This window comes from Electrophorus electricus, chromosome 3 (assembly GCF_013358815.1).
Source record: "Electrophorus electricus isolate fEleEle1 chromosome 3, fEleEle1.pri, whole genome shotgun sequence".
Lineage (NCBI taxonomy): Eukaryota > Metazoa > Chordata > Actinopteri > Gymnotiformes > Gymnotidae > Electrophorus > Electrophorus electricus.
The window spans coordinates 20,593,108-20,607,084 of NC_049537.1; the positions used below are offsets into that span (position 1 = coordinate 20,593,108).

A 13,977-nucleotide genomic window follows, 5' to 3' on the forward strand; every position below is an offset into this window, starting at 1 on the left:
TCTTGCCGATGTCTTTTAGGAATTCCCATTAGGTTCGGGAGGAGAGCATGCACAACATATCGTAACGCTTTTATACCAGCTCTAACAAGGTTAGACAGAGGCTCATTAATATTAATAGGCCAGCACAAGGAACCGCACACTGGAGCACCTCCATAAAAGATATGCCAATTAAGGAAGGATGATTAGTTATTATGGATGGTCATGGAGGTAGGCCGACGGCCAGAATGCAGAGTGCGATGGTCCGTTTTGGCTGTGAATGTTTCTCCCTGTCTCTCTCTCACTCGGCCTCTATCTCTCCTGCTGTCTCTTTCTAGCTGGCACCTCACATGCTGCACTTTTATTTAGACTCAACACACAAAACATTATAAAAAACCTTAAGATAAGTATATCATGAAAAGTTGGGAGTGTGAGATTCAATAAGTTGACCTAGGGAGCGCTGAGCCAGCCACTAAATGTTCTCACTGTTGCCAAAGTGACCTCTGTGGGCCATTGGGAGTTTTACAGTTTCCCTGTCTGAGACTAGAGCCCAAAAAAATAGCACTAGGAGCACCTTAATCATTTTTCTCATCGTTCTCTGCTCAGCTGCCCTTCGACAATACTGCCCTCAATAAAGTGTCAGCTTCCAGTTTCAGTATATCGGCCGTTTTAGACCTTTCCTTACTCTTTCCAATCCTTCCAAGCCCGGGCCCACCCCCGACACCATTCTCCCGCTGAGGTATCTGAACGCCATTGAATGAACTCTTATTAATGGATTAAGGGCAGTGAGTCACTGTTCAGGCATTGCTTTGACTCGTTATACACACACACCTCCAGCCCGCTCAAACTCTCAGCGGAGGAGGCTTAGGTCTCCTTGCACCTTTCTGCTGCCCCACCCCCACACTCCACCAGAGGCTGCTACGGCCCAGTGGTTCTGCCGTTGCGCCTGGCCAGTTATTTGCTCACAGCTTATTCTGAACTCATCCCCCGAGGTGGTGTGGGGTGTTGGCCTCTCAGTGCCCCGGGCTCTTTCCGAAATGGAGGGTCTGCTAGTGCCTCCAGTGCTGTTACGGTCCATCCCTATGAGCTTCTCTCTCTCTCTCGCTGGCTCAACCAGCACAATCAGTGCTCTCCCTCAATATTTGGAAATGCTTCTTACATAATTATTATGCTTATTACATAAAGTGACATTTGTTTAATATCAGTATGATGAATATGGCATTGAGGAGTTCTATAGTTTAGATTGTACATTGTGCAGTCGTGACTGTGACCTTTTTGTAATGGCCAAAACGTTTGGCTCTAGCATTGGTTATTATCGTTGAGCAGAAGGCCGTTTGAAGGCCGTAGTCTGTGGGCTGTGGAGCCAGTGGCCTGTGTGTTGAAGGAACAATGTTTGTTGTGGAGCCAGTAATCTGTTAAAGGCAGTTGTCTGTGATTTGAAGGGTGAAGTTTGTGTTTTGGAGCCAGTAGTCTGTGGCTAATGTACTGTGGCGGCATGCTCTCCCTCTCCCTCCCTCTAGCTGCTGGACTGCTTCGTCATCCCCGTGGCTCTGCTGTTGTCCTGGTTCTTTCTGCTGGTGAGGTATAAGGTGGTGCACTTTGTGGGCGTGGGCGTGTGCCTGCTCGGCATGGGCTGCATGGTGGGAGCAGACGTGTTAGTTGGACGACAGCAGGGCCTGGGTGAGTAACACATGCACACGCACTCATACACACGCATGTGCATGCACACACACACACACACACACACACGTGCATGCACACACACACACACACACACACACACAAATACATGCATACACACAGGGTTGGTTAACACACATGATCACCCACACACCCGCAACACACACAAACACACTCCCCTGCGTTCCCCTGTGCGATGCGGCATTTCATACACAGCCGTCATCTGTGGCTTTTAGAGTGGTTCAGCCGCACCCAATCCTCCTATTTTACTGAGATTGCTGGGGAAGGATGGAATATTTGCTTGTTGTTAAATATGAACGAAGGGTGGGGCTTCCTCTATAGAACATATAACACCCAGGCCCAGGATTCATGAACAACTTACAAAAGGCTGAGAAATACTCTGCTTTCTCAGAACTTATATTAATAGTTGTTAGCCTGTGATATTTCACCACTCCTCAGTTTCAAACAGCAAATTCAGGCAATGTAATTCAGTACAAGGTAGGAAAGGATTTGTTTTACTGTGTAATTTGTTTATTCTGTAGAGGAAAAAACTTTTTACATATTAAAATAGCCATCGAAACCCCACTGAGAAATATTTCTGTGAAATACAGGTCATACATATATGGACAGTGGCATTTTTAAACTTGATACTCCAAAGAACTGGAGGTGAAATTAAAAGATGTCTATGAAATTAAACTGCAGACCACCAGCACTAAATTCAGATGAAATTCATATTCAGAGCATTAAAAGCAAATTAAATTCACATGAAATTCATATTCGCAGCATTAAAAGCACATTAAATTCACAGATCCATTTTGGGTGAATTCCAAAGGAATTACAGCTTTTTATTTGTAGGCTCCACATTTTTGTGCTTCAGATGTAATTGGACAGTTGTTCAGTTTTTTTCTTGGCCAGCTGTGAGGTGTGCTTCATTAGCTGAAGCAAAGGAGAGTTAAATTCAAGAACTGACTAACTAAAAATCTAGAGTTGGCTAATTAAATGCTAGACTTGACTAACTAAAAGTTTAGAGTTGGCTAATTATTTTTAAAATTAAATTAAATATTTTATTTATTCATTTAATTTTGGTAGTAAACAAATGATCACCATGTTGATTCTCACTATGACCACAGAAGTGTCAATGCTAGTAAAAATATCAATCATAGCTAACAGCTGTTTAGTGTCTAGCGTTTTAATGTCTAGTCACTACTACATTTCAAATCCATTCCAGAGCCAAAACAATAAAACTGTCACTGTCCACATAGTTACAGACTGAACTGTACACTATTTAGGGTAAAACCATATTCAAAAATGTCAAGTGAGTGCGTCTACTCTCCTGACCCTAATTCCAACATGAAATCCATCTCCTGTTAGGTGACCACAAGCTTCTGGGGGACCTTCTGGTGCTGGCCGGTGCCACACTTTATGGCATCTCCAACGTGTGTGAGGAGTTCATTGTGAAGAACCTGAGCCGCGTCGAGTTCCTGGGCATGATGGGCCTCTTTGGCTCCTTCTTCAGCGGCATTCAGCTGTGAGTGCAATATATGCAGCTTTGCTCACACCCACTGCACTATGGCCACACTCACTGCTCCATGGCAGTGGTAGCTCAGTGGTTAAGATAATTGTCTAATAATCAGAAGGTTGCCAGTTCAAGGCCAAGTTGCCACTGTTGGGCCCCTGAGCAAAGCCCTTAACTCTCAGTTGCTTGAACTGTATTCTTCATAATTGTAAGTTGCTTTATATAAGTGTCTGATAAAAGCTAATTATATAAAAGTGTTTGCATATTGCAGATTTTAATATCTCAAAGGCCACTATTGTGATATTAACAAATAATATGTATTATGCAGCCCTGCACAACACGCTCAGCATCACAGACAAACGACAGCAAACAGCACTTCCTTGCATATCCTCTAGTATATAATTCCACCTAAGAGCTCCTTACAGTGGCATTTGGAGTGAGAGTGCTTTATGTTCCTCAGGGGGTTACATACAGGCTACTGTAGTCCACTCTCAGAACAAGCTGCAGTCCTTGGTCAGCGTGAGGTCACGAGTGCGCCTCCTATTGGTTTCCTGCTCCAGGGTGCGACCCCTCCCCCACCCCCGAACGCTCCTGTTTCTGCTGCAGCCAGCTGGCCCACTCTGGAACTGGCTGGAGATATCTCCCCAACCCGAGCCAACTGGAAATGTGTTCCTCCCTCCCCGCTCTGTCCACATGCCAGCATGCGCCATTTGGATCCTCTGCTTCCTGCAGAAAGCTCCCAGCAGCCTGCGGCGAAGCTGGGCCCGCCAGCCGCCCCTCCTGCCAACCCCATACACGCATGCACATGCACACACGCACACACACACACACACACACACACACACACACACACACACACACACACACACACACACACACACACACACACACGTACGTACAGACATCTATATTCCTGCTATATTTAAACAAACCCGAGCTGGGCTGTCAGCCGCTTACATCCCTGCCACAATTACACAGACGCGTGCATCATCATCACCATGGAAATAGTTATAGAATCGGCACACACCTCACGCACCGTCCCTGCCTGCCTCTCCCCAGATCTCTGACTGGCCCGTAATGAGCAGGAGTGGGTAGCAGGACGTGATGGTTCCTGCTGTCCTGAATGGCTCTTGAAGGATGCGAATCAGGCTAGCACTGTGCGAGTAACCCCACCATCCCTTTCCACTGCTCTTACTGCCACTGTTGGCTGATCACGCCATAACCTTGGCGACGTATGGCTGGCTTAGCACTGCAGTGCCCCTCTGGAGAGCCTGCAATGCCAGTGCAGATTGCCGATCTTGGTAGAGGATAGTTAGTGTGAAGACCCTCTGCGGCAGGCTGGACTGTCTCACAGAACCACCTGGAATGTTCCAGGTACCTGGAATGATTGGTCAACATGCGCTGCATAACAGAGATGACCTGCCTGTCAGAGTGAGGCATGCTGCAGGAGCTCCTGTGCTTTTTTTTGCCTCCACTCTGCTGAGCTCGCTCTGTGTCTGACGTGGACTGGGTTTTCCTTTTTCTGTGTTTTCAGAGCCATCATGGAGCACAAGGAGCTGCTGAAAGTACAGTGGGACTGGCAGATAGGTAAGCCAATACTTATCGGCGCTGTTCTGACTCAAAATGGTACAGACACAGGAAATTAAGGGACCATAGGGGGGTGGGCATAATTAACGGACCTTTTGCCTGTGTGTGTAGGAGGCGTACTGTGGCAGGAGGGGGTGGTTACCTTTCCTGCTGTGCTCAGCAAACCCAAACCTTGCACACATCTAACTGTCACACAGAGCTACTGTACTTGTGTAGATAAGCTAAGAGGAGGCACAAGATGTAGCTAAGCTAAGAGGAGGCACGAGAACTCAGGAACTGGAACTCAGAATTAACTTCCTGTCTGACCTCCCCACATTGCAAGAGCATCCAGAAACATGGCCTGCCAAACTTCCATGTAATTCCTGTTCAGCTCTTTACCAACATATAGCACGATGATAAATGGTGGTTGACGGGTGGTGCTGGGAAAGCTGTTGCCCCTTCCACAGTCAGCCATGTTGAGGAGTTCATGCTCGGCCCTGGGCGAAGGCTCCGGGGTGTGGTTTTGGAGCGAGGCTGGACCATGCCAAAGGCAGCATGTGGGCCACGTCTCAGAGGAGATGAACTTGTCATGGGGACAATAGTAAGTCTGGAGTTGCTTGGGGTGGGAGGGGGACGTCATTAACTGTCACTGCCATCACAAGTGTAACACCATGTGCCAGAAGAAAAGATGTCACCAGCCAAGACTGGGCTGCCCTAGAAAAATAATGAGGACTTGATCTTTCATTGTGCTGGTGATAAGGTTGCCAAAGAATGAATTCTCCTTCTTTACTGAAGGAAAAGCAAGATACCTACGGAGTGGCTTAAATTTCCCATGTTTTCTCTTGTGTATGCAAATGTAACAGGGAAACATTAGATCTATGTATGATTAGTGCACAGTTTCACTGAAAAACTCCTTGTAAGGGTACCATAACCTCGATGCCCATTAGTTTATCCCCAATAATGTCCATGCCTGCACTGAGGGGAAAGGTGGCAATTACAAGCAAGTTGAGGAAAAGGAAAACCCACCTTCAGGTCACCCAGGAGAATGTTTACTCTCTAACGTGTCAGATCTAAACCCATGCACAGCCACTCAGTGTCCCTGTGGGAGAGAAAAAAATTCCACTGCCACAAACATACTGATCATAAGAGTTAACACTGCTCTCAGAGACAGCGACCTGGAATGTGTTTAAATTTGTAGTCATTAGTACCAACTAATTATAAAATTGTCCTGAATATTCATGATATTCAAACTGGTGTCCTGTTGTCTCCTTAGCTGACTGTCATGCAGCTTAGTTAAAGCCAAAACTACGGATACAATGTAGCTTAAGTTGCAAGTGGCAATGAATAGGATTTCAGTGTTTTTGGATCTCCAGACATGAGAGTACATGAACCTTTTAAATAAGTCATAAGACTTTCTGCTCTGCCTTTTCTGGGACTGGGTTTTTGCAGGCTTAGACTAACTATCTACGTGCAAACACACATATCGTACAGCATATCCAGTTGAACTTGCTTCAAAATTTCAGATCATAATAATAAGCAGAGAACAACATCCGTAAACCATTGACCCCCCCCCCCCCCCCAGTCCTTTTAGGAACTTTAAAAGCTGTTTCCCAAAAGCTGTATAAACAAAGCTGTCTTAAGCTTAGAGTGCTGGTTCATTTCCTTGAACCTACACGGAACCCTTCATGGAATCATCCGAATTAACTATTACAGTATTTAATTTTCAGTTTGGTATGAAACACAGTTGGCAAAATGTACCAAACATACAAAAAGACAAACAAATGAATGAAAAGGGAACAGCACTTCAACAGGACTGCACTTACATTTAAGTGCTGAATCAGGAAACTGCTGTGGTAGAGTGGCTGATAAGTGCTGTTTACTTCTTGGTTTCCAAACAAATTAGTGTTACCTGTCCCATTATGTTGCATCTTCATCCTTGCAAAAAACAAAAAACAAAAAAAAAAACGTTGCACACGTTTAAAAAATGAATGGCTTGAGAACGCAGGCAGAAAATTGTATTACTTGGTGACACTCAATCCAATTATGTGTGTGCTGAGCAGAATACGTCTGCGAAATGACCCCTCTGGCCTTCATGACTTTAGTGATGTTCATTTTCCCTTCTTGTCAGATGACTCAGTGTCACACCTTACAATCTATTTTTTTTATCCTCCTTCACTTTCAAGACCCGACCAAATGTAATTATTTAATCGAATGTGTTCCTCAGAGCTCTCCACAGAGACGCAGAAAAGATCTTATTAATTTAACTATGATCTTTCTTCAGATCCCCCTGCCTCCTTGTCAGCGTAGCTGGCTGTTGGGAATGGCTGTAACTGTGTGTGTGTGTGTGTGTGTGTGTGTAACTGCGTGTGTGTGCTCTGTGCCTGTCTGCAGGGCTGCTCTACATTGGTTTCAGCGCTTGCATGTTTGGCCTGTACAGCTTCATGCCAGTGGTGATCAAAAGGACCAGCGCCACAGCAGTGAACCTCTCGCTGCTCACAGCTGACCTCTACAGCCTCTTCTGTGGCCTCTTCCTGTTCCAGTACAAGGTGAGGATGTTCTTTCTGCTCTCTGTGTCCTATTGTGCCTGTATGTGTGTGTTTGTTTGTTTGTGTGTGTGTGTGTCACACAAAGGGATGTGCTTTGTGCTGTCTCTTTCAAATGTCATTGTGACAGCTCTCATTCTGCACACTCCTCCCCAAAACTTTGGGGTTTCTTTTCTCCATTAGCTTGCTATTTTGCTTGTTTGATTGCATTCAAGAATATATGTAACAGATATATACAAGTATATGTAGTACGATGTGATGTGATGTAACTGCGTGGTGTAACTGGTGGTGTAATATTTGTACATATATGTAGTACGGATGTGGTGTAACTGTGGTGCAACATCTCTACATATATACATATATGGACTGGCAGCTACTCAGTGAGCAGGATGTGAAACAGGTGTGAGGGTGCATGTGAGGGTATAGCTTGTTTGTTAAAGTGGGCCATCTGAACGTGTCTTCTATATTTCATGGTGCAGCCTTTTGGTGAGGGTGTGGCCTGTTTGTGAGGGTGTGGCCTGAGCAGCAGTGCTAGAGTCACTAGGCTAGTCAGGCCCATTTCAAATAGGATTTCAAAAGCACTTCTCTATTGTCCAGTGACGGGGCCACAGTATGAATCCTAATCTCTGGATACCATTCTTACTGCTGAAACACAAAACCACACAAAACCATTTGTCATCCAGAGTGTATAAATCTCTCTGGACACTCTGTTGATTCTGCAGATGGGATTACAGACAAGAAAACCAAGAGATTACACAAGCATTCACACTAATCTCTATCATACACTCCACATCTGCCATACTTTTGTGGAATAGACTTGTGATGTCAGAGGACTGTGCCCAGAAAGCATTAGAGCAGATCACCACTGACTCCTAATATGGTTTCAGTCAAACAATGACCCTGTTCCATTACGTTCCTTGCACTGTCTATCATCATTTGAGGTAAACCTTCAAAAACCTCCAGGGTAAATGACACATGTCAGTCAATCCAAGCAGCACTGAGTGCTCTTGGGATGAGGCTCCTGGAGACTTAAAATCCCCAGTGTTCAGTTACACTGAACAAGAGGATTGACACAAACGCCAACCCTCCTATCGCAGAATGGCAAGGGTCTACCATTTCATCAGCTGTATGTTGGTTTGTAATGGCATAATTATTGCATAGTCACCTGTTTACTGCACAGAACGATGAATCATGCCTCCATTTTAATTAAAGCCTTCATCCGCAACCTTATTAATTTAAGATGAATAGATTAGTTTTTATCACACTGAGTACGGATGTGGTAGCAAAAAGTAGGTTGATGAATTAACAGCCCTTATCATATTAAGTTTGTTGTTGTTGTTTTGCTTTTCACCAGCTCCTCCCTCCTAAAGTAAACTCTCAGGTTCTGTTGCCTCTGAGACAATTTTTGTCACTGTGCACAGACATAAGGTACTCTTCTGCTTAGCTACAGCTAGACATTAGTAATAATTCATACACTCGCACTCTGTTGCTATTAGGAAATGACCTTGCCTGGTATATACAGGCTGGAGATTACATCTGTGTAACAACGGCCAGCTGAAATGCAGCTCATCTATTTCAATTCATAGAGGATCAGTTGCTGTCTGGAAATGGTCTGAATGGCAAAGCCATTACTAATCTAATTAGTCCATTCTCCATGCATCTATATTGTTGATGTTGTTGGCCCGAAGTTACGTCTGATCTGAAAGGAGGAGTAGGCCAGCCACTTTTCACTTGGGCTCCTTTATCGGAGTCTTGGTCTTGGAGTGTTTTATAATCAGATGAACAATTTTCAGACACTTTGTCTTGGTCATATACTGAATACGTATGACACCATATTTGCTAGGGGCTAACCTCTTGTGGTAAAGTACAATTTGGGATGTGTGCTTTTGCATTTCTCATAGTAATCTGTAGATAACAGAAGAGAGAAAAATGAGATAGTTTTCAGAATTAGACATAGGTGAACAATTTTTACAATACATTTGCAATCTAGCAGTCTATAGACATGATAAGAAATGAACTAATCATTTTGCGCTCAGCAGGCTCCAACATACCCCAAAATTCATTAAGCGTGACAGGATGGTCAGCTTGTTGATTATTGTTAACTACAGAGTTGAATTGAAATGGCACTGCTTAGTCTGTGCTGGTTCACGATTGTAATTAGCATGGCTCTGAGAATGCCACCCCAAAACACATGCACACACACACACTCGCACACACACAAATTGCTTGGGAACACCAGGCAAAGATGGAGCTTCTCATGCCTTGTTGACATCTGCAGGTATATTAATATTCATGTAACCTATGTTTTTGGTTGGCTTGGTTTGAAAGGTCTCCCCATTAGTTTATGAGCTGAAAGTTTCACCTTGGCTTCCAGTATAAAGCACCACCTGTGATTGATGGATGCAAATATTGTGTTTGGAATCAATGCCACACCAAGCTAGAAAATAAGTGTGCATTCATGAATATGCATTTATGTTTTGCACAGAAAATAGCTTAATTCAGCCTAATGAGGAGTGATGAATTGGCGGTGGCAGGCATACCACCGCGAGTCTGGAGTGTGGGGGGCGCGTCTGTGTCGACGTCTGCACCATCTCCACCCTCCGCTCCCAACAACGGAGTCAAAGAGCAGAGCTACTATGCCAGCTCCATACCCACTGCCACCAGCACCAGGCTGGGCTTTCAAAAAGCATTTCTGAGAGCCTGCACAGTCATTACTGAAGAGGACATTGTATAGCTGCATTCTTTCCCTCAAAGCTAACTGACAGAAAAAAAAACCAAAAATAAATAAATACATTTTAAAAGTCAGCCTTGCAGCCTTAAGGGTTAGAAGAGTAAACTTGTGTTCAGTTTGCTCAAAGGCCCTGGAATTCATTAACATAGATCCGTCAAAGCCAAATATGAGCACAGACCAAGGCAACAGCCTTTAGCCTGGTCAACTCGCACTATGGCCAGCTCTTAATGACTATGTGAATGACTATGTTCAATTCTCTGACAGTAATGGCCATACTGTGCACTGATAGGGTGAAATGGTCTATTTGTGGACTAATTTTTCATCAGCAGTGGCACTTCGGCACAGAATCTAAATACCAGCCTCCTGGCAAAATGACCTTCTCATCATATTTCCTTTCCCCAAACAAAGATCAGTGGAGATCATTATCTTTATATTGATCTTCAAGAGTGGCAATTATTTGTACGACAGTTACCATTTCCTAGATGTAGACTTCAGTATCTTAACCTTTATAATCATGTATGGTCTGTAAGTACCAGGACAATGATTCAGTCTGCATTATTTTGCCTCCATATGGTAGTACACTTGATACAAAATTAAACAATGACTGAATTCAAAGTATAAACTGTTGGTTTCACTTCATTAGCTCATGCACAACAGTGATAAAGGTCTACAGATTTTTCTAGACATGAATACACAATGGTGAAAAATAAGGTATGAAGAGAAACAGGAGCTGCTCATTACATTTACATTTACAGTACATTTAGCAGGCACTCCAGAGTGAATTTCAAAAGTCCTAAGGACAAATGGGTACAAATTGGTCAAAATATTACTGAACCGCAAGATACAGGAACCAGTGCTGATACCTGGAAACAAAATTAGAAAAAGAACAAATAATAAGTACAATACCAAACAACAATGAGCACTCATTGTTGACCTTAAGTCTTGAGCACTAGAATCAAAGACTAGAATCAAAGACTTAAGGTCCCAGTGAGACCTAGAGAAACTGAAGCATGCTTTTATCTCCTGCAAGGTTGACTACTGTAATGGTCAAAATGGGTTTGTTCAAAATTTTGCCTAAGGACACTACCATGAATAAGGAATGGTATAAAAACATCCTCCAAGAGCAACTTCTCCCAATGATCCAGGAGCAATTTTGCGATGAACAATGCTTTTTCCAGCATGACAGAGCAACATGTCACAAGGCAAAAGTGCTAACAAAACCAACCATAACCAACATGGTGAATCAGCATTTAGCCCTTATGCTACACATAACTGGAACCAACTCACAGTTGAACTTAAATGTGACCCAAATGTAGCAAGTTTTAAATCCAGGTTAAAAGCATTTCTATTCTCTCCTTATAGTTGAGCTCTTGTACTATATTTTACTGTATTTTATTCTGTTACTTTATTATTGCATTTTAGTCTTTCAATGTATTTTTCCTATTTTAATTAATTTTATTATTCCATTGTATAATTCACTTTCTTTGCTATTTAAATCCATTGGATATAATTTTATTATTACATTTTGATTAAATAAATTGCTGTGACGGTGCTGGATGCACGGACCTCCCTTTACTTAGACAGACATTTATTACACACAAACGCTAAACAAAACGTCACTCACATACAACAAGCAGCGTGAACATGAGAAACATTTAACCTTAACACGAATAATGACCGACAAAGTACTACACACATACAGGGGTTTAAATACAAACATAAATTAACCCAAGAATAAGGTTCAGGTGAGAAATTAAAAGGGGACATGGTCACAAATTAGACATAAGTCACAATGAACAGTGAACTCCCACTGCATGCAGCGGGCTATAACGTGTGATCAGTGGGAAGGGGAGTGTTCCGTGACAATTGCCTTATGTATTGCCTTATGTTCTTTTATTTTGCAAAAGACATTCCTGAGGCATTGGAGCTCAGGATGTAATAGGCTTTATTATTATTTTATTCTACTCTGCCTGTGTAAAGTATTTTGAATTGCCATTGTGTATGAAAATATGAAAACTTGCCTTGCCTAGTTTGTGCTGTACATAAACAAGTAAACACAAAATTCAATATGTAAACATAAAAGGTCCACCTAAAATGGCACCATTTTCTCAGTGCATTCCTCAGGGCTCACCATGCGGTCCACTACCAGTATACCTGGCTAAAGTACCTCATGTTCTTAATGACTTGGTTCAGGTGTGTTGGGAGCTGATAAGTGTAGGGCATATCCTTAGGACTGGGTTCAGAAACCCTTATCAGTGATCAAACCCAAAGCCCATGGGTCATAACACAAGTCGAGGCAAGATTAGTAACGTACTAACTAGCATCTTCAAACAAAGCAGGAAGGGAGTTTTATCCAGGCGGAGTCAGTTGACTACTGGTTAAAGTAAAGGTGTTCAGCTCAGCTTTACGCAGAGCATGCCCCAAATCCCCACAAAAGTCAATTAATTTTATCTTAAACCACTAGGGTGCTTGGACTGGCACAAGCAATTCAGTCTAAGCCTCCATAAGCATGCCACCATCTCTGAGTAACCCACTGTAATATCTCTTCAGCTCATAAACAAAGTTTTCTGCTGAAATATTATATGCAGGATACATTCAAAATTGCACTATGATTCATGGTGGGACATTTTTATAGGCTATATTTATATCCATATGCCTTATTCAGAATGGTTACATGTCCATTCTTTTTAAGCCTGTTTGTATTGGAAGTAGGGCCAAAATTGCTCTGGCTTAAAATAGCAGGTATTTTATCATAGTTATACTGGAGTCTAGCACCAGTTGATAAATGTGAATTAGCATCCTGACACCCTGACAGCTTAAGTGTAAAGTATTCCTCTTCACTAGTTATTGCATTTTGCCTATCTCATATATCCATGCTGCAGCAAAGTTGCACGGTCTGGGCCTGTTAGTGCACATGTTAATAAAAGGCCTGACAGGGCTATCTGCCTAATTTGTTTCCTGTGGTCTACATTCATATGGTTCTCAGTGTTTATTTTAGCGCAAGTTAAATCGAGACCCTGCAGGCAAGATATTGCTGTGGTACAGGTGCTGGAAATGTCATTCCAGGCTTGGTAATCCCCTTGCAACAATGCCATTTCATTTATCATGTTTCAGACTGATTCACACTGACCTGCTGAAATCTGTCTATCCTATGTTGATAGTATTTATGTTTTTCTCTATTGTGACCTTCAAAGCACACCCAACATTCGTCTTTAAACATTGCAGGGGGCCATGCCAGTTCTATGAGGAAGAACAACAAAAAGACTGTCAGCTGACTATATTACAGATGAAATTTAGTGCTCTCTGGTTTTAGTGCAAGATAAACCAGTCAATTCTCAGACCAGCCTTGTACAAACTTCTTGAAATGCATTCGCTTCACATTATATTGTTTGGCTGTTTTGACAGAACAAATAACTTTTTGCTTCATCTGTTCTGAGCTTTCAGCTGGCCCAATCAGTACTCTCTGACAAGCTATGGGGGTGGTTCATTAGTTAACGATAATGCGAACCACCTATGCAATTTTCAAAATGTAATAGTACCAACAGCGGCTTATCTGTGCACTTAATCATTCCTTAGGCAGTGGCAGTTTGTGCTTTGTATTTCATAGTGTATTTAGTATTTAGTCCATATAGTATTTCATAGCGTTTGTTGAAATTTGTGCATGGCCTGTGTGTGCGCGTCTGTGTGTGTATGCCAGCTTCCTCTCCGTTTTCTCATTTTACTATCATTGAGATGCTGTAGTCTCAGTCTCAGTGCTTTGCTCTTAGAGGCACTGCTCTGTGATAGTGGCTGAAATGGGGCTGCAATAGAGGGGCTGCCTGTGTCTGGGATAGGCACCCCAGAATCACAATCTCACTGACATACACAGAGATCTGATTGCTCTGTCAGGCAGCTCGAGATTGATTGATACTCATTTACTCTGAGGCTAAAAAATGCAATATGAATATGAAATCTTTTTTTTTTTG

General features: G+C 42.9%; 1 protein-coding gene across 2 annotated transcripts in view; it reads left to right on the forward strand.

Moving 5' to 3' along the window:
• slc35f1 (solute carrier family 35 member F1) overlaps window positions 1-13,977 on the forward strand; it is a 53,465-nt gene that overhangs the window by 37,613 nt on the left and 1,875 nt on the right. For both annotated transcript variants that reach the window (XM_027001639.2, XM_027001638.2), the window contains 4 exons: window positions 1,497-1,656; window positions 3,028-3,184; window positions 4,707-4,759; window positions 7,130-7,284. In XM_027001639.2, coding sequence (XP_026857440.1) covers window positions 1,497-1,656; window positions 3,028-3,184; window positions 4,707-4,759; window positions 7,130-7,284 — 525 coding nt within the window. The remainder of the gene's footprint in view (window positions 1-1,496; window positions 1,657-3,027; window positions 3,185-4,706; window positions 4,760-7,129; window positions 7,285-13,977) is intronic.